Source organism: Camelus dromedarius, chromosome 17, assembly GCF_036321535.1.
Source record: "Camelus dromedarius isolate mCamDro1 chromosome 17, mCamDro1.pat, whole genome shotgun sequence".
In the NCBI taxonomy this organism is placed as follows: domain Eukaryota; kingdom Metazoa; phylum Chordata; class Mammalia; order Artiodactyla; family Camelidae; genus Camelus; species Camelus dromedarius.
Window position 1 is genome coordinate 10,474,843 of NC_087452.1, and position 26,047 is coordinate 10,500,889.

The 26,047-nt window shown below is 38.9% G+C and overlaps 1 protein-coding gene across 2 annotated transcripts in view; it reads right to left on the reverse strand.

The window, feature by feature from the left end:
* Nucleotides 1-7,440: 7,440 nt before the first annotated feature.
* Nucleotides 7,441-26,047, reverse strand: part of LRRN1 (leucine rich repeat neuronal 1) — a 36,354-nt gene continuing 17,747 nt past the window's right edge. For both annotated transcript variants that reach the window (XM_031470761.2, XM_010984995.3), the window contains exon 2: nucleotides 7,441-10,700. In XM_031470761.2, the coding sequence (XP_031326621.1) occupies nucleotides 8,271-10,421 (2,151 nt within the window). In that variant the 5' untranslated portion in view covers nucleotides 10,422-10,700 and the 3' untranslated portion in view covers nucleotides 7,441-8,270. The remainder of the gene's footprint in view (nucleotides 10,701-26,047) is intronic.

Below are 26,047 nucleotides of genomic sequence, written 5' to 3' on the forward strand. Positions count from 1 at the left end.
GTAGACGTGTCAAAGTGTGGTTTGTTCTTTATTGCTGTTCCCAGCCTGAGGCCTAGTTTGTTACATTAAAAAAAACCAGATTTTTTTTCCTAAACAAGTGAACCAGGAATATTTGTGTTTAGCAAGCAAGAAGCAAACTGAACAGGGAAATTCTGTGCTTTAAAACCCCACATAACTGATTTCCACTTTCTGAACACGTACTTCCTATTTCCTTGATACCACAGTCACCAGAGGGAACCGGAACTAGCTGCAGGCCACAGACTGGGGTACACGTAAGCAGCCAGGGCAGTCTCTCATCTGTTGAATGCTTGGGTTGCATGCATTTCCACAGTTGAGATTCCACACTGAGGCCCCGGGGCTTGGGAGGCTTATCAAGTTGCTCCTGCAAGCTTCTCTTATCTCACTTCCCCACGGATTGTGAGGAATGGCTAAATGAAGTCAGACTGGGAGCAGAGCTCCCTGTGGGGCCCACAGCCTCCTGGCGTGACTCAGCCTCACCTTCTCATTTTGGCACAAAAACTTGCTGTAACTTTTCCCCTACCTCAGCTTCCTACTTACTCACTGTGTATTTTTAGTAGCCCCTTTGCCCTCAGCAGAATGTCTCCAGAATCCCCAGCTCCTAGAAGAAGGCTTCTTCCATGTCGACCCTCACTCTGTGATCGGGGGATTTGCTCCCCTTGCCGAGGATGCCCGCCCCCTGAATGCTGGCTCATTGAATGCTCACCCCATCTTTTAGTTCTGAACTTAAGTAGTGAGATTTGAAGTTTGTGTTCCCCAACTACCGGGGTTCTTTCTCCTGTGCTTTCATGCCACCATGGCGTCCTCTTGGTGGTAGCTCTCATACTGGGTGGTCATTTATGTGGACATTCACCTTCCTTTGCACCTGTGCCCTGGAGAGCAAGGGCACGGGAGGGTCTATTTTATGCCCCTAGTGTTTGATGCAGAAACGGTAAAACACTCCCCAAAGAAGGAATTGCTCAGTTACTGGATATCCATATGATTATACAGACTTTAACAACATGCTTTACAGAAGAATTTAATGATATGAGAAGATGCTCACTTTTTGCATGAAGAAAAAAAAGCAGTGTACAAACCCATATGTACCAGGATTCTAATTCTATATTCATAAAGATGTATATTTTAATAATTATATGTATATATGCATATATAAATATACACAAAGAGGGAAAAAAGGACTAGAAGAAAGTATGCCAAAATCTCACTTGGTAATTTTGAAACTGTGGAATTAAACACTATTTGTTCTTAATATTTTACTCTAGCTTCTTTATAGTAAACATATATTACTGTTATAATCAACAACAAAAAAATACCATTTAAAAATGAATGGCAGATGGGAACTGTCTCATAATGGCGGGGGCACACCTAAGCCAGTTAGGATAAAATCTGATGAAATCAAGCATTGTTGTGTGTGATATTCTAACAGGAGGGAAAATAATATGGGAGCATATACTTTAGTTAATATTCATAGTGGCCTTTTTATGGCTTTGTAAGCAGCTTTTGGCAAGAACGAGCTTTTTGCAGGAAAGCACTCTCTGCAGGAGGCCGCTTCTGTCTTGTCACTAACCTTAAACCAGGTGCCCCCATGCTCTGCTCATCTCTGGTCATCTCGGGCCCTAGCACACCTTTCAGATCTTTTGATCACACAATACCTTGCCTAACCTATTGATTCTTTCCACAGACCAAAGAAGTAGAAATGAAGAATGAGTAATTAATGTCCTATAATGGAAGAGAATATGTATATATGTATATGATTGAATCACCATGCTGTACACCAGAAATTAACACAACATTGTAAATCAACTATACTTCAATTTTTAAAAAGTAATTAACAGATGACCAGATCTCTTCCCTAGCTTCCCCTTCAGAAATCTCGCGAGCAAACTGAACAAAATAGCATCCGAGGAAGGATCAAGTCACAAGCCTGTGTGCAGAGGGGGGATGGCTATGACTCTGACCCTCTATCTCAATGATTAACTGAGATTACTTCCCTTTTTCCGTTCAAAAAACTTTCATGGCTGACAGAATCTTCAGAGATGGTTTTTGGGGGGACACTGAGCCCACCATCTCCCCAGATTGCCAACATTCTGGTTAAAAGCAACCTTCCTTTCTACCAGCAGTTGCCTCTCTCACTGGTATTGATTTTCGAGCTTTGAGCAGCTGGACCTGAGTTCAGTAACAGTTTCATTGGTAGAACAGGAGGTATTTAAACCAGTTTGCTTCTTAGAAGATAGAAAGTAATATATTTTGAAATTAAGGGCTATTGAGATCACAAAGATATGTGATTAGACATAAAACTTTTCACTTAATGGTTCTTCAGGGAGTTTAATCCTCCCTTGCATCCCATTTCCCCTGGAATGATTTACAGGAAAGTCAAGATTAGATTACACATGGCATCAGAACAAGTCATTGCCTTGGATGATGGGGTATAGCTTTAAAAAACAGATCAGAGAAGTAACTAAAATGTGAGACTAACCTTAATGGTTACAAAGGAAAGGAGTGAGACAGCATCATTCTTCTTACCAAAGCCTGTGCATTAATCTCTCGTGTTAACACACTTTTGTGGGAAGGTCCTTGAAAGATCCTCACAAGGTCATGAAACCTATCCTTTTTCCTGCGCCCCACTCTCAAGGAAGAACTAAATCAATTAAGCAAATGAGATGGCCAGCCCAGTCCTCTGGGTGCTTCTTTAGCTACAGAACAGTTTAGTGGTCAGTCTTGGTCCTTGGAGTCTGACAGCCAGGGTTGAAATCTTGGCTTCAAGTGTTGACTTCAGATTATGACTGATGGACTGAGGCTCAGTTTCTCCATGTGAAAAATGAGGCTATACCTATTTCATAAAAATAATTACTTCATAAAGTTATTGAAGATTACATGAGATAATACAGGTAGAGTGCTCAGTACATTTGGAGCATGCCACATGCCCAAAATATGGCAAAGTATGGTATCTACTCCTACTCCCTAACTGTCTCTCTTTTTTAAGCTGTTTTTTCTTCTGCAGCTTTGGGTATCGTGCATTTGCTTGTATAGAGTTGCTGACACAAACTTTGAATAGTTGTCCTTTACTTTTTCCTCTCTTTGGCTTACTGTTATTTCTTTCTGTGTATCGATCTTAGGTTTGTGTCTTAAATTAGGCCCCTGTACTCTGAGGTCTTATTGCTGGGCAGTGCCTCCCTTTGCTCGGTTTTTCCTTCTGTCTCAAGTGCCCAAATTGGCTTTTAGCTTGCAGACCATTTTATAACAGAAAAACAACAAGTTTTAGTCATATAGACCCTGAGTTTAAGTTCTGCCTCTTACCAGCTATGTGATGTTAGGTAAGTTGCTTGCATCTCTGAGGCTAAGTATTCATTTTCCTCCTCTCTAATAAAACAATGGTACCTGCCCCACACCCACCTCCTGGGGCGGGGCTGGGGGGGTTGGGATTAAAAGGATTAAATGTAACTCATCTATGTGAAGCTCCTAGCAGAGAGTTATATACACAGAAAACATTTCTCCCTCCTTATTCCTTCATAAATCACCACTGTAAATTTGTTTTTCTTGCTTCCAGGACCACCCTATGTTGTTTATACCAGTGAGACACGCTAAGGTGCAGGCTGATGCATTAAAATACAACTTAGTTCAGGAAAGCCCCCCTATTGGGAATTCATGACCATTCTGTCAGGGCTCAGGCTGAAATTCACTTTGTCAGTTTAATCTCGTGGGAGAGGGAGGGAGGGAGGCCAAGATGGGAAGAAGGCAGCATGGTCTGGCCCACTTTGCACTCAGAGCTTCTTTCATGAAGTTCGTGAAGCTGGTTTTGCTTCATACTGCGTAGTATAAAACTGACAAAATGGAGAATGTCAGGAGGGCTATCGCATTTATTAAAAAAAAAAAAATAGACATCATTTCAGTGTCTTCTGCTCCAGATGGACTTTTCTCAGGGGAACAGGGAGATTCCTGAATATAAATATCACACCAACTCCACAAACTTGGTGATTGTACAAAAGCCATTTGTTTCCAACTGTGTTGGATACACCCTTGCAACTGCCCAATTGTATGAATTTCACATTTTCCCCCTTTAAGCTTTGGAGCTGCACATTGAGCCTGTCACTCATTTTACATAAGCCTTCCATGGTTACTGCTAGGAAAGAATGAACTTGGAATCTCCTCCACTAAATCTTTAAAGTTTAAAATTTTCTCAGCAGAGGAGAGTATATGGAGAATTGAAAGTTAGAATTAAAATTTAGCCTGATGTGAACATAGCTTTGATGGGTATCTCCCAGATTCCCAGTGCACAAAAGCTTTTAAGGGGGAAGAGAGAAAAGCGTTGACAGAAAGCTCAGTGTCATCTCCCATGAGTTCTCCTGTATTTACTCTGCCTTCCCCATGTGCCCTGTGACCTCCAAACTCTACCCTTTGACAGAAGCCCCATCTCCACTTTAGAATGGTGCTGGATGGGTGGAGAGGAACCTGGAAATAAAGGGTCCCATCGTGGTCACCCACTTACAGAACTGTACGGGGTCAGGCAAATGATTACTCCTGGGGCCTTGGTTGTCTCATCTATAAATTGGGAAGAATAATACTCAATTTATCAGGGTGGCTTTGGAGATTAAGTTAAATCCTCAGTTTCTCAGGATCTGTAGTACAGAATAGTAGCCTGAAACACACCACGGTCAAATGGCTGTGGGATATGCTCTGTACTTTTTATTAGTACCGTCAAGTCTGAGGAATTCTACAATACAAGAAACCCATTTAGTTCTGTTAACCTGTGCTAGGCAATGCTGAACCAGCGGGTACAAAAGTGATGAGTTTCTCACCATCTCCTTATTCTTAACCCTATACCCTAAGTTCCTGACTTGGAGGAACAGAGAGAAGGAGCTGGTACCACTGCAAGTAGGGGAAGAGGGAGAGCGGAGGAGTCCTGCCCACACTAGATGAGATCAAGTCCTGCAGGGGTTCTAGGCCAAAATCATTCCAGAGCTCTGGACAGTGATTCTCTAACTCATCTTTTAAGAAACATTTCTCTTCCAGCTAATCCCTTATGAATAATAACCAAAAAACACCTCTATTTGCAACAGGATGAGAGTGAAAGAATTGAGGTGAAGAAAGCATTTTCAGTTGCTGTTAGAATGCATCAGAAGCAGTGAAATTCCCCTTTTCAGTGAGTAGAAAGGCTGGAAGTGTGCTTTTCCCAGCAAAGTGTTAGGGATGTGAAATGATTTTTCCTATCGGTAAAAGCAGTCATGAAGAAAAGAAAATGCCCTCAGAGATGCATACAGAGGTAGAAAGCAAACACCAAGTAAAGGAATGATTGTGGTGTCCTTACAAATGAATGAATGAAAAAACAGAGAACTACTTGAGAGAAAATAATGGACTTTGGGATTGTTTGTGAAAGAATGGAGGTGATTCTTCTTTGTCAGTCACGCAGCCAAATTAGAAAAAAATGATAAACATGGGATTTGTTTTTATATTCACGACATCAGTTCAATTTATCATTAACTGAGTGGGCAAATTTGGGAATGCCTGTTTTAAGAAACTGCTCCAAAAATAACCTTGTAAAATCAGGTTAGAGACACACTATATGCCCTGAGGGCGGCAGGGAGCAAAAGGGAAAATATGAAATTAGAAAGTGACCTATAACAGTCACTTCATTGGTAAAGGTGATAGAACCTCCATTGTCAGTCAGGACCTAGTTCGATGTCTAATTTCACTGGCTGTCTAACTTATCAAATTAAATTAAGTACAAATGAGGAAATACCTGGCTAGGAAGAAAATACCATGCCATTTTGCATTCTATCAACTGAAAACCATACCAAGTGGCACAGACAAGGAAGAATAAACTCAAATATTTTATTGGAGGAATAAAAGTTAAAAGGGATTTTTTCCCCCCAAACTGGCCTGACAAAAGGTAGTTGACAACACTTGGATTCCTTGGTGCTTGCTATATGTCCGGAATAGAAAAACGTTTGTTTTCTTTCATTTATTCCACTAATATGAGTGCTGATTATATGCCAGGTTCAAGTCAGTGCTTTATGGGATAAATGATGCCTCCCCCTGCCTCTGGGCTGAATGCTTTAGTGTCATTCCCCTTTCACTACAGAATTAACAGGAGCGTTTGCTGGATAGTTCTCTCTCCATAGACAACTGAAGACAAGAGTCCCCCCAGTAGGAACCCCGCCCCCTGCCCCAAGTTGCATCCAAAGCATCTCTCATTCTCAGCATTTCCCACATGTACTTGGCAGTGCCAACAATGTAGAAGCCTTCCTGACCCTTTGGTTAGCCCTTGTGCTAAAATTTGTCCTGAGTAAGTGGGAGCTTGAGGATACAGTGCGTTTTTGAAGCAAAGGCACCAGAGGTTAAGGAAAGATGAAAAAGATGAGCTCTGCCTGGGAATCTAGAAGGCTGCGGGACCCAGAGCAATGGAAGGAGGGCAGAGTTCTCAGTGAGCAAGAGAGTCTGACCAGGGCAAGGTACAGATCTTCCCTGGATCTAGGTCTTCCTGCCAACAAATGAAGGCTGTGGCAAGAGACGCTTCTAGCTCAGGTGCTCGTTGTGTTTCTGTGCAGCTCACTTGCTTCAGCACTTCAAATTTTCTCCACCTTGGAAATGGGAAGGAAGGTGATGACTTTTTTCTAAGTGATTCATGAAACAAGGAATTTTACAAAGACAGAAACCCTTCAGCCTTCCTCACCTGTGCTTTCTTCCTCCCTTTTCTGTGCTTTATCAATCTGCATTTTCAAATGGGTCTCTTCCCCTCTACCTGTACAGTAACCCCCCACCCCCACCCCACTTTGTGGAACTAGCCTCCTACCTAAATCTGCTCCTTCTGTTTCAAAATTTCACACCACACACATTCCCCGAGAAACACTTAATTCTGCTTCTACATACTATTCGGATGAAAAATGCCAACTGTAGATAAGTTGTTCTGTTTCCTATTCATCATTTACTTTCCTCAACAGATCTCTCCCCACTGATACATGGACTAATATGGGTCTAGGCATAAAGACAGCTGTTAAAGGAGGAATCACATGGAATACATTTTGGACACTACATAGCTGTGTGTTTTAGACTTTCATGGGGAATGTGGATACTACTTAAAAAAAATCAAATTTTAACAAACCCTTATAGAAAAGGAATGTGACAAATCTGACATATCTGTCCCTTTCATTGTGGGATACAGTCATATACCTTTATCCTTCATAGGAACTTTCCCTTCCATTAGGTCTGGTCAGTAATATTTAAAATATAGAAATCCTGTTCATTAAAATAGCTTCATTAAAATATTTATTTCTTCCTTTAGAAAAAAAAATCTAAAACTTTTTAGGGCCCAGTTTTAAAAAGCAACATGCTGTAGCTGATTTATTTTGGTGGTTGTTTTTAGGGATGTGAAAAATATCACCACTGCAACTAGCAAGAACTATAAATGATACGTTATTGCAAATGTTCTAAAAAATCAGAACAAAACTAATTTATTATAATTCTGTCTTCATTATACACCACATGTTGGTGAGTTAAACACAACAAAATTATTGTCTTTTCTTTTAAAAGTGTCTACTAAAGATAAAAAGAATAAGGTAACAATTAACATGTAGTTTGTTACATTAAAAAATCTGATATACATATTTCTATTGCCTGTTAGCTTGTTCTAAGCCTTTTAACTATTACAAAAAAAGAAAAAAAAAAAAGAAAAGTCATTATTCAAAAGCAAACATTCACTTCCGTTGATACAACATTACAGTACAGTCAACTAACATCATTCAACAAAGGTAACAAGTCTAACCTTAGCTTCTTGAGTTAAAAGTCTGTAGACCAGATTGCTACAAAAGGTTCAATGCTGCTTCACAATTGTGTTAGCTTTTTGGAGGACATGGTACTGTCTGCTGATGGCTTCAGAAGAAGGGGTCATGCTACTGGTAAAAGCACAGGGGAACCCCAACCTGTCATTAATCATTTTATTGAGCATTGTAGTTAGAACAGCATTATTGAGTTTAGCACAACAACTAAAAATAATAATAATAATATAATAATAATCATAATCATAATAATGATAAGAATAAAAACCAAACACAAACTGGAAGCCTGGAGATGCTGCCAGCTGTGTCAAACCCTTGCGATACGCTATACTAAAAAAATCTGAAATATCCACCCGTCCTCTCCACTCTGCCACAAACTAGCAAAGTCAAAAATACAAAAGTCTTCAACTTGTTACTTTTGCAGAATAAAGCAAAAACGTCTTTGTGCTCCTTACTACCAGAAGCAAAATATCCACTGAGTTACCACATGTAATAGCTTCTGGATGTGTCAACTTGGTTTGGCTTGGTGTCTGCAGAACCATCTTTGTCTTTCTCGCTGTCACCTTCCCAGAGGTTAATGAGTGGTGGGTACAGCTCATTTAGTGGGATTGAAGAGGTTTTTTGCATATACTTTTTTAATGAATGGTGGTAGTTTTTTCTCTTAAATCTTTTGGCAATGTACACAGCAATGGACGCAAGGCTGATGACGGCAAACATGGACCCCATCACTGCAGCAAGGGCTGTGCTGGTTTCTTGATCAGAAATGTCCAGTGCGAAGGCGGCGTTTTTGGTTGTGACATTAACACATGACCTTTGAGTCTGCTGATGAATATTAGACACTGTGAGACACACTTCATAATCTGTGGAAGGCTGAAGATGTGTCAGGTTGTATTCGTGAACGTCTACTGGGACCCTGGCGGTGTATGTTATGTGGGGGTTGTCAATCTTCATGGTGGCAGATGACCATCTTAAATTTGATGTCATGACATTGGAATTAACTTTCCAGGACACTAAAATGGAATGAGATTCTGTCTGCTTGACGTATATTTTCAGCACTTGAGCACCATCCAGAAGGGTTCCGTTAACCTTAATTGTCACCACTCGAGTGTCTGCCCCTTCAACATTCTGGGCAACACAGGTGTATCTGCCTGAGTCTTCAATTTGTATGTTAGCTATTTCCAAGGTGCCTTCGCTGCTTAGCTTGTATTTATCTGAAAGGGTTTCCACAGTTATCTTATTTCCAAGGGGAGTGACCCAGTAAATTTCAGGTTCTGGCTCGGCCATGGCCCGACAGTCTAGGAAAACTGCTGCGCCAATATCCATGTTTAAATGATTTGGGAAGGTGTCGTGAGATATCATTGGGAGGCACTGTTCACTTGAATCCTGGATTAAAACTTCCTTCACCTGCTGCCCTCTGAATTCGGGCGGCATGGCACAGAACATGGATAAGGGCTCCATGAAGCGGATGTTTGTCTTGTTGGAGTTAATCCAGTGAATGACACAGTCACACCTTAGGGGATTGCTGTGGATGCTGATCTCACGCAGATTGGGAAGGGATTCTACTGTCTTTTGGTAAACGGCATTCAAGGCATTGTTGTTCAGCATCAAGCTTTCCAGGGCGGGGACGCTTCGAAAAGCCAAGCGGTGGATGTAAGATAATTTGGGGTTATTGGTGGCTTCTAACTTTGTGAGTTCAGGCAAGTTATCCAGGGCGTAGCGGTCCACAGAGACGAGTTCCCCCATATTGTTGATTCCCAGTTCTTTTAACCGGAGCATATTCTTGAAGTCCCCTTCCTGGATTTTGTGTATGGGGTTTTTGTTGAGGTCTAAGAATTTCAAATTTGGAACTTTTTGCAGGGCAAGTTGAGGGACTTTGACTAGTTTGTTATCATAAAAAGACAGGCTCTCGAGGCTGTCCAAGCCCACCAGGGCATTTCCAGGAATATCAGTGAGATACATTCCAGCCAAAACTAAGCTTCTCAAATTTGAGAGGGGTTTGAAGTTCATATCCAGAATTCCAATCACAGGATTTTCCCCAATCATGAGAATTTCCAGGTTGGGTGTTGAATCAAACCAGCGGCTATCAATAATTTTCAATTTGTTGGAGTTCAGGTGAAGCCTTAGAAGATTTTTTAAGCCTGAAAAAGCATTAGCAGAAATAGTGCTAATCTGGTTATGGTTGATGTAGAGTTCTTGAAGGTTGCTTAGGTCTTGCAGACAATAATCATTCATTTCTGTAATCTGATTTTCCTCCAAATGCAGAGTGGTGAGCTGGGTCAGGTTTGCCAGACCTACCTCCTTAATATTTGTAAAGTTGTTTTGGGAGAAATCTAGCTCAGTCAAGTTGAAAAGCTGCTGAAGTTCATCCACAGTCTTTGCAATGTTGTTGCTCTGTAGGAGAAGAACTTGTGTGTCACTCGAGAGGTTACTGGGAATCCTTGTTAAGCGGAGATCGTTGCAATCAACGGTGGTGGCTTCTCTATAAGTTGATTGTGGGGTAAACCAGGGCCTGATTTCACATACGCAAAGTTGTGGACACTCACTGTTTTGTAGGGAAGACCCAGTTAATGAAGTCATTAGCAAGCCCAGCACCAACTGGCAAGCTGCTAAAACAAAGCTCATTCTAGCCATGCTGGCTTGCTGAGCAAGCTCAACCCCTCACACTTGTTAAGTTTTAACAAAAGGTGAACACTATACAGTGGTATGAAAGACAGCACACAGAAAAAGTAAACATTCAAGCAAAGTCTCTGCTGAGATGTGTAGAATTCCAGAGTCTGAAGGGACAGTTTTCTGGAGTTTTCAAAAGGCAGGAAGCAATTTGGAGCCTTCTAACCGTGTCTCTCAATTCCAGGCATGCGCACAGCTCTGTGGCATAAGTTACTTCAGCCAAATCAAAGTCTGGAGATGTGCCTGAAAATTAGATTAGGACAGATGTTACGTTTATTCCATACGCTTTCTACGTTATAGCTTTTCTTTTGTCTACTAAAAAGGCATAATCACTTAGAAATCTAATAACAGAATGTTCAAATTAACTAAACAAGCTTTTAAATTGTAGAATACTTTTAATATATTATTACACTTACTACACTAAAGTAATTTTAGAGTTCCTTCACTTTTACAATTGAATTGGGACTACTTGTATTACTGGGTAAAATCATTAAATACACATGCACCCAAGTTTAACAGAAACACTCAGAAAAGCACATAGATGTCATTTCTTTAAAAACAAAGGTATCTGTCTTTCACTTTCTAGCTTACTTCATTTAGTATGATAATCTCTAGGTCCATCCACGTTGCTGCAAAGGGCGTTATTTCATTCTTTTTTATGTCTGAGTAGTATTCCATTGTATATATACACTACATCTTTATCCATTCATCTGCCGATGGACATTTAGGTTGCTTCCATGTCTTGGTTATTGTAAATAGTGCTGCTATGAACATTGGGGTGCATCTATCTTTTTGAATTAAGGTTCCCTCTGGATTTATGCTCAGAGTGAGGTTGATGGATCATATATTGAGTATATTTTGTTTTTTAAATGAAGTAAGCCAGAAGTAGAAAGACAAATACCATATGATGTCATTTATATTTGGAATCTTAAAAAATGACACAAATGAACTTATTTGCAAAACAGAAACAAACTCACAGGCATAGAAAACAAATTTATGGTTTCCCAGGTGGGATGGGGAGGGATAAATTGGGAGTTCAGGATTTGCACATACTAACTACTATATAAGATAGATAAACAACGAGATCCTACTGTATAGCACAGGGAACTATATGCAATATCTTGTAATAAACCTATAATGAAAAAATATGAAAAGGAATATATATGTATATGTGTACCTGAATAACTATACTGTATACCAGAAACTAACACAACATGGCAAATTGACTATACTTCAATTAAAAAAAAGTGGTGGCTTTAGAAACCACATATATTTATGGTTCCCCAAAATCAAAAGGTCATTCCTCATAAAAGCAAAATGTGAAAGCCAGCTTATTAAAAACTCAAAGTTCACTTTTAGTTATTTATACTTTAATTAAAATTTGTTTTCAGGAATTCTTTCTTTTCCACATGCTACATTCTGTAGACATATTCACAGATGATCTAGCTCAATTATTCTTATGTAAAAAATTAATTTAACACAATAACAAAAGTAAAGTATCAGTTTTTCTTGTATTCTAACAGCCACATCTGATCTTGTCAATAAAATTGTAAAAGGATCTATTCCACCACACTACTGGCCTTCATTAAAAACACAAATATACACATATATATATCTCACATGTGTGATTTCATCAATCTCATGGGAATGTCACGGCCACTTAATACCTATAAACCATGGATATGTTATTTAACCTCCTAAAGCCTCAGCTTCAACCTAATGTAGGATTGGTTGTAAAAGTATCTCTGTCATAGGATTATTGAGAGAAAAGGGAATCTCTGTAAAGCTCTTAGTGTAGTGCCTGGCAGATATTAAATGCTTATAAAGGTTAATTATATTTATTATCACCTTATTATATCTCTCATCTATTTGATTTTAGCTAAACAGTGTTTATTAGAGGATAAGTAGAAGTAGAAAAGCTGGAAATACTTGATTTTATTTAGCCATCATCTATTGATTTTGATAAGGTTTTCTGAGGTCAAATATCTATTGCTTACCTGCTTATGAAGATAGTATTAGTAGTTAATGACACTAGTTTTCTGGATTCCAATTGAGTGTAAAAAGCTATTATAGATTCAGTGTCTGTCTTGCTTTCCCAAGCCTAGCCTAGTCACTTGCTAAGATATTAAAAGTAGATATTTCCTTACATTTGTCTTGTTATAATGCACTTCAGCTTTGAGTACTGAAGGAACTTCATGACTAGTGTTTTCTTTATCTTCTGTAAAGTAATCTCTATAAGATTATTGTAATGATTCAATAAAATAGAGCATATAATGTGATTGAAGCCTAGTGTTCAACACATAAGCTCTCAATTCATTTTAGCTTCTATTATTACCTTTGTACTTTGCAAAACACAGTTATCCTTGTGATGGACCAATAAATATAATAGAAGAGCCAGTCCTAAAATTCTGTATTTGTTATATTTTCATAGAAAGAATGAAAAGTTCTACATTTTTTGGTTTGTTTTACAAAATACACAAACCAAGTTACTGCTCTAGTAAGATGGAAATTTTAGACACCATCCAGTCCTGACCTGGCCAAGTCAGAAGTGAGAGAAGGAAGTGAATGTGTTGCATATGCTGGATGCTCCACAGGAAGAAACACAGTGCCATTCTCCTTCCCCCAATCTGGTTACTTTACCAGACATCATGGACATGCAAAACTTTTCAATATTTAACACTACCTGATTCTGACTTTTATCAAGAAAGCCCATAAAATACAAACAGACCTCTAGAACAACATTTTTCAAATATTATTAACTCCACAAATGTATTCCACTCTATTATTTCCATTTAAAGCAATCCTAAAAAGAGGCAGCAGTCACAATAAATGTTCAGTTAAGAAAATTTTTTGCCACAGGTTATTGTTTGATTTTAATTCAAAATAGAAAACCAAGAAAATAAATCTACCTTTCATAACTCTGAGATGGAATTTCAACTAATTATTGTTTTGATTGGATTGAAGGAAACATAGCAGGAAGCAAAGGATGTATTAAAACTGTGTTAGACTCCCAAAACAATCTGTTACCCTGGAAGAGTATCTTTTATGTGGCTATACTTTGAATATTAGTAATATTCAAATTTATGGAGTAATGCCTCCATTTTAGTTTAAATTAAATGATTTGAGATTATTATACTGAAATATTCAAAATCTTCTTTGACATATACACATACCTCTTTAAACAAACAAATACAGTGCACAAGCTCAGAATGTCAGCTATCATACCAAACACAGAGGGAAGACATTTTCCTTTCCGACATTTGCATTTGGCTCCTTTGGGAGCAGAGAGTGAACCTTCCTTAACACAAAAGAAGGTGCTTAAGATGCTTCTATTTGTATACCACTGTGAATTCTCTTTAGCATATTTTCCCAGCCTAATTTTTGAACATGAAATTATACATAGAACAAAGCTTCAGACTCTGTATACCATTTTTATATATTTAAAACCTAGGTCATGTCTCAGGAGCTAATCATGAACAGTGTTTAAAAGTAAATCCATCATTCCAACAAGAGAAGAAAACTAAAGACCAATATCTGATGAATACTGATGCAAAAATCCTGAACAAAATACAAGCAAACTGAATTCAACAGCACATTAAAAGAATTATATACCATGACTAAGTTGGACTTAAACCTAGAATGCAAAGATGATTCAATATATGAAAATCAATCAGTATAAAACCCCATATTAACAGAATGAATGACAAAACCCACATGATTATCTCAGTTGATGCAGAAAAAGCATGTGACAAAATTCAGCATGCTTTCATGATAAAAACAATCAACCCACAAGGAACAAAAGAAAAAGACCTCTACACCAGAAATTAATACAACATTGTAAACTGACTATACTTAAAAAAAAGAAAGAAAGAAAGAAACAGAAAATCTCAACATAATAAAAACCCTATGTGAAAAGCCCATACCTAAAATCAGACTCAATGGTGAAAGAGTGTAAGCTTTTCCTCTAAAAGCAGGAACAATGCAAGGATGCCTACTCCTATTTAATTTAGTACTAGAAGTCCTAGCCAGAGCAATTAGACAAGGGAAAGAAATAAAAGGCATCCAAACTGGAAAGGAAGATGTAAAACTATCCCTGTTTGCAGATGATATGTTCTTTAGAAAGCCCTAAAGATGCCATACAAAGAGAGCCCAAACTGTTAAAACTAATAAACAATTTAAGCAAAGTTGCAGTACACAAAATCAGTTGGGTTTGTATACACTAACCAAGACTCATTCAAAAAGGAAATTAAGGAAAGAATCCCACTTACAATAGCATCAAAAAAAAAAAACCAAAAACTTAGGATTAAACTCAACTAAGAAGGTAAAGACTTGTACACTGAAAACTACAAAACATTGCTAAAAGAAATAAAAGATACAAATAAATGGAAAAACATTCCATGTTCATGGATTGGAAAAGTTAATATTGTTCAAATGTCTGTCTACCCAAGGTGTTCTGCAAATTCGGTGCAATCCCTATTAAATGGCAGTATTTGCAGAAATAGAAAAAGAAGTCTTAAAATTCATATGGAATCTCAAGGAACCCTGAGTAACCAAAATGATCTTGAAAATGAAGAACACAGATGGAGGCCTCACACTTCCTGATTTCAAAACATTCTAAAAACAAGAAGAACCAAAAATGGACATATAGACCAATGAAACAGAGAACCCAGAAATAAACTCTTCCATATATGATCAGATGATCTTTGACAAGAGTGCCCAGACTACACAATGGGGAAAGGATAGTCTCTTCAACAAATGGTGTTGGATACCCACAAGCCAAAGAATGAAGCTGGGCCCCAAGAGGATAGCCACTGTCAAAAGAACAGAAAATAACAAACTTTTGGTAAGAATGTGGAGAAATTAAAACTCTTGTGCACTACTGGTTGGAATGGAAAAAGAGTTCCTCAAAAAACTAGAAACAGAATTACCATGTGATCCAGTAATCCCTCTTCTGTGTATGTATCCCAAAGAATTTAAACCAGGATCTCAAAGATATGTGTACACCAGTAAATTGCAGTATCATTCACAATGGCAAGACGTGGAAGTAACGCACATGTCCATTGACAGATGAATGGAAAAAGAAAAGATGGCATATACATGAAGTGGGATATTATGCAGCCTTAAAAAGAAGAAAATCCTGTCATATTTACAATATGGATAAATACTGAGGACATTACACTAGACCTTAACAAGCCAGCCACAAAAAGACAAATATTGTATGATTCCACTCATACAAAGTATTTAAAATAGTCAAAATCATAGAAACATAAAGCAAAGAGGTGGTCGCTAAGGACCGCAGGGAGGGAAAAGAGAGGATTACTGCTCAATGGGTGGAGTATGAGTTTTGCAAGATGAAAAAGTTTGAAAGGTCTATTGTACAACAGTGTGAATATATTTAACACTACTGAGTTGTGCACTTAAAAGTGGAAGATGGTAAATCTAATGTTACAGCTTTTTATTATAATAAAATAAATTAATTATAACACAGGCCAACTTTTATCACCCATGTACAAATTAATGATATTAAATTCTACAACAAATAAAAAATGAATGTCATAATTTTTTTTTTTAAAGTAAAATTGCTTTGTTCTAGGGCTGACTGGACTAAGTCGGTCAAATTTGAGAAGAAAATATCTTCCACAAGTTAGTCTGGCAGTTTAAAGGAACGATCTCTTAAGTAACAAACCATGGCTTTAAAGGCCCAAAATTGGCAAGGGGTGCCTCTCAAAGAGGCCCACAATCAATTATATAATTACATTTGATGCTTCTTTTTCCAATAATGCATGTTTAGAACACTCTGCTCTGAATATAAAATTCGAAGGAAATGGACTGTGTGGTCATCACCAGTGAAACTGGCACTCTCCCCCATCTCTTCTACGGAACGTCAGACGGGATGTTAGTTTAATAAAATCACAATAGTTGGTAGGACTTTGAGCTAGGATCCTTCTGCATTAGGTCCTTATGGAGTTGGGTGAAAGAAATAACCAAGCACAGTGAACATGATGGTTATGTGAATTCTAGTTATATTAAACCCAGATAGCTCTTAACTCACAGAAAAGATTCTGTCCTGAGGGAATCAAGTGATCTGTATTTACATCTGATTTCACTTATGAGAAGTGTTACCTTGTATGAACTACATACATTCTCTGTGTCTCAGTTTCCATAGCTAACATTAAGGCCAATTACACATACTTCATATATGAAAATTATGAAATCGAAATAAAATAATCTATGTGAAAGTACTCACCCCAGAATCTGGGAAAAAGTCCAACACAGAGTGAGCCCTCAAATCTTTATTTGAATCTCTGGAACCTCATCAAGTTTGCCATTAAATCTCATTCTCAGCCTGCAGGGCTTTTGGGAAGTAATGAATAAGCAAATCTCTTTTAAGACTTTTGAGCATGACACATATTTAGAAAAAAAAGGGTTTTTTTCTAATTATTTCTAATTATTTTGAAGGTATTCTTGTTTACCATTTCCATTGTATTTTTCACCAATGTTAGTGGAATTAATATTGTTAGAAATCCAGAGACCAAATATTGTACTAGGGCTAAATTAAAGCCCAATGTAGGCAAGCAAATTATGAAACACAAACACCCACCCTGGAAATTAACATCATCTCATAGACATTGTTAATCATAACAATGAAGAACTAAAATCTTGATCCCCTAAAATATGAAGAAAGAAAATGCCTTCATAGGACATGTACTTTTACGCAAAGTTTCTGTGGTGGCCAAATTCACACCATGTACGGAATGTTCAGAAAAATCATTCTTTTAGCTCTGTGGGTTCCCAAATAGATCCAGGGCTCATGCAGGATCCAGATTTATTTATTTTCTTTTGGGAATGGCTTCAATAATGGAGAAACGGGATTTTTGTTCCTTCCTTCTGGCAATGTAGAGCGAAACTCCACGCTATGGACTGACCTCCCAGGGGGATTCCCCCTGTGTCTGAGGCTGCCTTGACTTCTGCTGCAGGTGTAAGTGGCTGATTGTTAGACTCATAAGGATATTAAGCTTTCTCAAACAGAAGCTTAGCACAGAGTTGGGAGTGTGGCTTCTGGAGAAACAGACCTGGTTTCAGATTTAGCTCTGTGACCTTGGGCAAGTTACTGAAGCTTTCAATGTCTGATTCCTTTCTTTTAGAGAATAAATATCATAGAACCTACTTTTCCAAGGGTGGCGAGAGGATTAGGATGAGATGTTAAATGTGTAGCTTTTGGCAGAGGGCTTGGCATAGCAAGTGCTCAAGAGAGGTTAGCCATTATTATTTACAGGCTTGATGTTTGACTCTGGGTCTCTTTATGGGCCTTGAGGATGAAAGCAAGGAATGAGTAGTGGAAATCAGCAGTGGGTGCCTTTTGTGGTATTAACAACTACAAGTTCTGAAAAGGATCTGGCCAGAGGTTTCTAATGATGTAGATGACCAGTGGAGGTAGACCCAGAGAGAGAGATTACCACAAACTCCTTATGGAAGGTGTATTTTATTTCCCCTGGGAAGGAAAGAAGGTCTTGCAAATGCATTCTGAACGCTGAATCTGCATGGACTATTTTAAAAGACATTAGTTTCTTAGACTTTCTTTTGGCCCCTGACCCTTTCTGACTTTTAGATTTCTTTCTCCAACCATTTTCCAAAATTATGTTCCTTGTTCACACATTATCCAAAGCAAAGCACCCTGTAGTGTGTGTTAGTGATCGCAGATGGAGGGTGCGTGCGGGAGGAAGAGTTATAATAGTCTCCATAATGCATTAAGGAAGCAATAAAGTGCATCCCCTTGCAAGGACATAATGGAGCTTGCTGAGGCTCTTTTGCATAAGGAACTGTTCCTGAGAGCACACATTATTCATCAGCAAGCAGTGCAGCATGGTGTGTGAGTGGGCCGAGCAACACAATGAGGACACCCGGGAAAGGATCCTTAAATTTGGCTTTACCACAAACTTTCTAGGTGACCTTGAGCAAGTCCAGTGACTTTGTGTCCTATTTTTTTTATCTTACAGTAAGTGGGTTGAGAGGAAAGATAGTCAGAGCTTCCTAGGTCAAAATGAACCTCAGGAAGTCATCTTACCAGCCCCTTCTCCAGTGTCATGAAAACCACACTTCCCACCATTTTCCTCCTGCCCTCCCTTCTTCCTCTGACCTCCCTATCCCCTTTCCCTCCCTTCTTTCTTTTCTTTCCCTTTTTTGGTTATTAAATTGTTATGGAGGCGTGTAGTTTGATTATGCCAAGATCTCAAACTGCAGTTTCTTCAGGGGCTAGGAACATAAAGTCAGTTGAGTGGTGCACAGAAGGAAGTAGCGGTCATGTAAAAAGCTGGAGAGTGTGTGCCCTCCATAAGGCATCCATGGATGTTTATAACTGTACAAAGGGAAAAAAACTCGTCTGCTTTCTGAGGCCTTTAATGGCATGTGGCCAGTTTGTAATCTCTGAATTATTGAAATATAAAAACAGTTATAACCAATAATGCTTAGCTAATGGGAGTATTTGATAAGCAGATATTAATTTTCAAATATTATTGGCAAATACTCCGCATGTGAAAATCTATGATTAGAAATTCAGTGTATTATGGTGTGAATCTTTGTTCTGAAGAAAACTTTTTTACCGCTTTTTAAAAAAGCATTACATTTACCAAAATTCACTTTACACTCCTCTCTTTTGGGAAGACCTACTTTTAAAGCATGGCAGAACCTCAGAGACCCCTAGGTGATCCAAGATGATGCAGTTAATTGACAGAGGAACAAAATAATAACCAAGTGCCTTGATCCCTAATTCAGCATTTCCTGACCTGACCACTTGAAAATTCTGTTTTGGTTTTTCTGGTTCCCAGAGAAAAAAATTGATTGTCCTTTCCCTCGTTTTATTTTGTTCTTGTGTATTTGTTATTCTTAATTAATAAGGACTCAACAATTCTCTGGTTTGCTTGGGCGGTACAAATGCACTAGTGTGTAAAGCTGAGGTTGGACACAAGTGATCTTTTGATTTCCCCTCCTTTTCCTTCCTCTTTTGGGCCGGGGTGAATCCGTCACACTACAGGTGCAGTATCAGCCAGCACCTCTGGGCGAAGCTCAAAGGTGCAGCTGGTCTCCAAGCTGAAGCTATAAGCTGAGGCCACAATTCATGCAGCTCTTGAGGGGAAACTGGGCACGGCCAGCACATTAGCCCTTGGAGGAGGGTTGGCCAGGCACAGTAAACAGGACAGGCTGGGACTGCACGGACTGAAGAATTACAAAAGAAGTTTTAAAAAAGCAAAAGAAAAGTGAAAGCCAAAAGCCCAGACAGAGCCAGATGGCATGAATCCAGATCTAAGTAGGTGGCTTGGCATGGTGGGGAAGGTGCTTGTGGAAGAGCGCAGGGGAATGACATCTACTTCAGATTCTGATTTGGCTTCAACTGATCTAAAGCAAGCAGGCTAGCCTCCCTGTGAAATGAGAGAAACACAAACTGTGAAAGCTGGCTAAAGGCCCTGGAGATCACCTGGCACATCTAAAACAACCTCTCATTTCACGGAGAATACCTCAGAGAGGTAAGGTCACGTATTTGGAGGCCAAGCTTGACTGCATTTCTATTCTCCAAATACAGGATCCTTTACAGAACTCTGCACCGCTTCATTTAGTCTAAGGTTAGTTGAAATTCATATTCTGGCAGGGTCTGAATGGGTAGGGTCCAAGACCCTTTGAAGAATGTTGGCCTCTAGCACTCCATTAATCAGTTACCATTTATTAGAAGCATAGGAAAACATCATTCAATTTGGGAAGAGTGCAGTGGCATGTTTAGTAACCTCCATCTTGACCTTTGCTTAGGTAGGTAGGTGGGTAGGGTGGACAGCTCAGTCAATCATGCTGATGGCCAACTTATTCCAAAAAATTAAGTCAGGTCAGCTTAACAATGTTCATTGATTTTTTTTAAACATGGCAGTGAATTTATTATAATGGTTGATCTGTTCTACATAGGCACGGCCAAATCACAAGTTTAATTTGTAAAATGCATATATTAAACTTCTTTTAATTTGATGATGGATTGTATGTTGCCAGCTCTGTAAGGGCATAGATATATTCAAATGTAAGAAGTGTTAAAGTGGATTTGAAAAATGAGTAGGAGTTGGAAGTGGGCATTCAAGATAGGAGAGGCCTTGTGAACAGTACAATAATGATGTGAATATAGTTAACTTTATAAATAGATTTATTTCAATAAAAGGCTTCCTATGTACTAACCACTATAGTGAGTGACATATGTATCTGGTATAAAGTGTGATCATCCCTATTTTTCTTGGAGAAGTCAAGGCACTTGTCCAAGATCTCAGACAAGACTGGGTAAAGGACGTAAGGTTCATGCCCCAATTCTATCTAATTCTGAACTGGAGGTAGTTAAAAAATCAGAGGGTACAGAGATCGGAGCATTGGACTGACAGTTAGGAGACCCGAGTTCTTAGCTCTGGTTTTGCCTCCAGCTCTGATCACGCTGGCCATCTTTCTTGCCTGCAAGTGCTGAAATTGGGCCAAACCTAGATGATGTTTAGGGCTCTGTCAGCTCCAGGATTTTAGGCATTTAACACCTCTTTTCTGGGTTTCTACTCTTAACGGCACCCACGTAAGCAGCACTCCTTATGACTAAAAGCAAAATGCTTGATTCTGGCTTTTTATGAGAAAGTATGTTTCACTTTTTTTTTTTTTTTTTAAAGAAATGATCTAAAGAGGCAGACAGAGCTAGGGCCGTATACTGGCACTACCTACGTTGCCTTGGGCAAATTAGTCCAACTCTCTGGGCCTTGGTTTCCTCATCTGTTGGAAGGGGATAGGGTTGTGGGTGTTGTGAGGATTAAATAAAGAACATGTCTTGAGCAGTGCCTGGTACATAGTAGAATCTCAATAATCATACATTTCCTTTGGAGTTCTCAACTTAGGAAATTAGAGTCATGTGCTGAAAACCTAAGTTAATATCTATTCTTCCAACAAGGAAATTAATACATTTTTGAGAATTATCTGGGATAGCTTTCTTTTTCTTTTCTTGTCTCTCTCTCTCTCTTAAACTCAGCCCTTATTTGGTGCTTATTTTTCCCTCACAACATCCTTGGGAGATAGGAACTATGATTGTCCCTTTTCCAACTAAAGAAACCAATGCATAGAGATATTAAGTAACTTGCTCAGGACATACAACTAGAAAGTGATGGAGCAGAATTGAAACTGAGACAGCCTAGCTCCAAAGCCCATGCCTTAAACACTACCTCCCACATGTCACATGATCATCCCAAAGAACCCCTGACTTTGAATGGGACTGTCGATGAAGTATCTAGAGTATAGCATTTATAACTCCTAAAGGCAATACAGATTCTTCCCAAATGGCTGGAGCTCGATAGATCACAGTGAGCAACTAGGGATGGTTCATCTCTTTGACAAAGAGCTTGGGTACCAGTGAGACATCTATCCCTCAGTTAAGGACAGAACAGATTTCTAGAATACTAGAAAGGCTTTAGAGCAAAGGCACAGGAGTAGTTTTACAGTTTGGTTTGCATTGAATCTTACAGGAGAATTTGGTCGGTCCCACAATTTTTACTTTATTTTATTTTATAATGAACTACAGGTGTATAAGCAGGTTCCTTTCCCCTCAGACTAAACAATGGGCAGGACTCAGAAAAGGCTCAACCTGCAAACTCCCCAATTATCACATGACTGCCTTCAAAGTTCAATTCTCCCTCTTTCCCAGCTTATTTACAAGATTGTATCTTCAAAAGCAATGTCATTTTTGGAATTAAAAAAAGGTCACACATTTATTTTAATGAGATAATGCTAATTAAATCTTTGCATGCTAGTTACTTAGGATTTTGGTTTTGCTGTTTAATGGTAAATCTCTTTAAAGAATTCTCCTTTGCAAGCACTATATTAAAAAGTGCATATACCTCTCTACACTCAGAGAGACTGAATGACAACCAAACCATTTCCTTTTCTCATTGTCTTGGAAATAAGTGTCCCAAATGAGTTCAATCCTTCACCAAACAAACAAACAAAAGAATAAAGCAAAGGATGGGCATTTAGCAACACATCTATATATTGATCTTAGTTACTCTGAGTGCAAAGATGTAAAGAATAAGCAAAGTGAGTTAGATTGTTAGCCCAAGAAAGATAGGAAGCATCTTTTCCAAATAATGAAATATTTTCTAGCCTTGAATAGACGCTTCCCATTTTTACATCTGATGCTTGTTGTGGGGTCGCTTTGGCTGAGCAGTCAGTACTTACTCATAGCAGTGAGCTCTTCCAGTGCAACACGCACTGCTGTAAGCACTTTACATAAATTATTTTATTTAATGCTCACAAGCCTATGGTGTGGGAACCATTAATTTTTCTATTTTTATGGATGATGAAATGGCAACTCAGAAAAATGAAACAAGCTGGCCAAGATCTTGAAGCCAGCAAAATGGTGCAGGTTCTGTGTGAATCCAGGCATCTGAGTCCAGGGCCCAAATCTGGCTCCTCTACTGTCTCAGCTTGTCTGGGTAGGAGGGTCCTTGCCAATATTTCAATCTGCCAGGACGAAAGTGAGTTTCACGGGGTAGAGACCCTGTTTCTGTCTTGTTCACAATGATACTGGCCTGGCATCTACATAGTAGGCACTCAGTAGATAAATTAAGTAACTGACTGAATCAATTAAAATGTGCTTTTCGGATCCCCAAGTATGACAATTTGAAGTTTGCAAATGTTCACAGTCCTATTAGGTCTCTCCTACATTTGGGCTGATATGAACCCTATGCTTTTAGTAGTCATAATTTTATTCAAAAAAAGAAGAAAAGAAGCTTGCAATTTAGCACATATCTGCTCCCTATCCACCCTAATGCTTGTGATTTAGGAAAATCTTGCTCTGATTCATCTTTTTTTCCAGCGTCTAAGGAAATCAGGATTCAGTCTAAAAGAAGAAGAGGTCTAATAAACTGGTACCTAATTTAATTTGCTAAATTTAATTAAATTAAACAAATACACATTGGGTGTTTACTGTGTCACAGGGCCAGAAAGACCAGACCCTGCCCTTTAAGAATTCATAATCCTGTAGGGAGAGTGTAAGACAGATACACAAGTGACTGCAAAATAAGATCGATGTCAGAAGGAAGGGGTGAGTAGATATATGGATACTTGGGAAGGCGGGTTCCAGTGGCCAACCTGTGGCAGCTCCACTGGCGCTGTGCAACACAACGAACCTTCTGATGACTGGAGTGTTCTGTATTGGTACTTCTGGATAGGGTAGCTATTGAGCAGCTACAGCGTACATGAAATGTGGCAGGTATGAATGAGAATTGCAATTTAAAATTTCTATTTCACCTTTTCAATTACATGGAAACAGCTGGATGTGGCCAACAGCTACCATTATCAGGCAGCAGAGCCCTAGATCTACAAACTTTGCTGTTCATTAGACGAGGGATCTGTTGAAGAATGCAGATTTTCATGCCTTGTGGAGATTTTGATGAAGTAGGTCTGGGATAGGGTCTGGGTGTATGAAGCTCCGCATAGGGCTCTGATGCAGACCAGGTTTAAATACTCCAGCCTTCGGCTATCCTGGCTCTGCTCTGCCCTCTTACCACCCAGAGGGTCCAGCAGGAATGTTGGCCTTGGCCTGATAACTGCAAAGACGTGGGTTGACTTGGATTTGGTGTAAGCCATTCTGTTTCCTTCCTCTACTCATTTATCCAAGTGTTCCTAGAGGTGACCCAAACTCCACGCTAGTATAGAATTCAGGTCCAAGGTTGTATACTATTCCTCTTGGTAGGCACTGTGCCTAACACAGCTCCTGGCCTGTGAGTGTTCAATAAATGTTGGCAGAAACAAACAAGATATATACACACAAAATACATTTCTGACAGTCTTCCACGTAGGGGGCCCAGCACTCCATAGAACTAAGTCCACCTGTTCAAACAAGTGTATGGATGATGGAGTACAAAAAGGAAACGCAGGAAAGCCAATGCACTCTTAACAAGGGTCATAATTTGATTCCAGAAGGAAATTCATAAAGAAAGAATTCTTTTGTCTAGAATCTCAAGATAAGGCTCTATTCATCAGACTAGAGCATCTATGTTCAAACCAAGTATCAGAGTGCACCATTGTTCTCCCTACCATCTTTGAAAGTAGTACTCCTCACAGAACATTTTGCATAGAAAAAAACTAACCAAAACTGTTTAACCCTGTAGCAAGTGCCATGATCCTCTGCATATTTCCTAAAGACAAGGTTGAATGTACGAAACTTTAGAAATTAAGAATTTTTTTTTGATGGTGTTTGCTACACAGTGCCTGGTGGAGTGCTACGTATTGAGTGAGCACTCAAAAAATGGCTGCTGAATGAACGAGTCTTTAGGTGATAATACCCTTATCTCTTCTGTGCTTTAGGCATTTTAGTTGCCTCCCATCAAAAAGATTTGTCTTTTCTGGATCATACCCTTGGGAGAGATAACTGCAGAAGATGTGAGATAAGAGTAATTGTAAAAACCAGCAAGGCAAATTCATATTATGGTGGGAAAGGTGGAAATGGTTTTTGAAAACTCAGGAAATTATCTATTTCCCACGAGAAGAAAAGGGATGGGAAAACACGTCAACTGAGACGGCAGCGCGTTGCCAGTGAAGGCAGAGATTGGGGTTAGGCAGCTACCAGGCAAGGAGCACTAGTTTGCCAGCCAACCCCCAAATTCCTTGCTAGGAAGGGGCAAGGGAGGGTTCCTGTGTAAGTTTCACAGGAAGCGAGACCCTGCTGATATCTTGATACCTCGATTTCAGACTTTTAGCCACCAGCACTGTGAAACAGTAAATTTCCTTTGTTTAAGCCACCTAGCTTTTGGTACTTTACCATAGCAGTCCTGAAAATACTACAGTGCTGCGTGTGTATAAGCTACTTTCCTAATTATGTTTATATAAATGCTTATTTTATTAGCCATTTAAGGTGCTGACTGTCCTCACCCTCCTCCCCACTGCATATGAAAAGAAGCTGTTTTCTACCATTGCCTGTACATCTTATGGAGAGGGAAATACCCATTCTTAATTTTAACAGCTGTGGTAAACTCGATGATCTTTACAGCTTCCTCTCCAGGACTTAGAAAGCAAGACTAATACTTACTCATGAACTATCTCAGCTCTATGCCAAAATCACTTTTCCCCTAATATTTTGAAAATCATACACCAGGTACAGTTTGAAGAATTCTTGACCCTACGGTCTTTCAAATCCCTTTTAAGTCTGAGATTCTAAGACAGGCAAAGGAAGATGGGGAAAAAATGTTTTTTTTCTGTTTATAACACTTGTAGGATCAAGGGTTTTTTTTTTTTTCTTTCTTTCTTAGTAAAAAATGAGCTGTTTGCATAACTGGAATCATAAAGTAGCAATTTAACATTAGTGACTTGAGAAACTGACAGAAGGCTAAACAGAACAAAACAGGAACCAACAACTGGGCTATTTTTATTGCTCCTTTTTAGTACTAGCAAGTGCAGTGATATAAAAACTACCATGAAATCAATTAATTTTAGTCTTTTTACAAATTATTCTAATTCTCCTCTCGTACTATGTCTATATGAAATAATTGCTTTGTAATTACTGACATGATTAAATGTTAAATAAATGTGAAATCTTT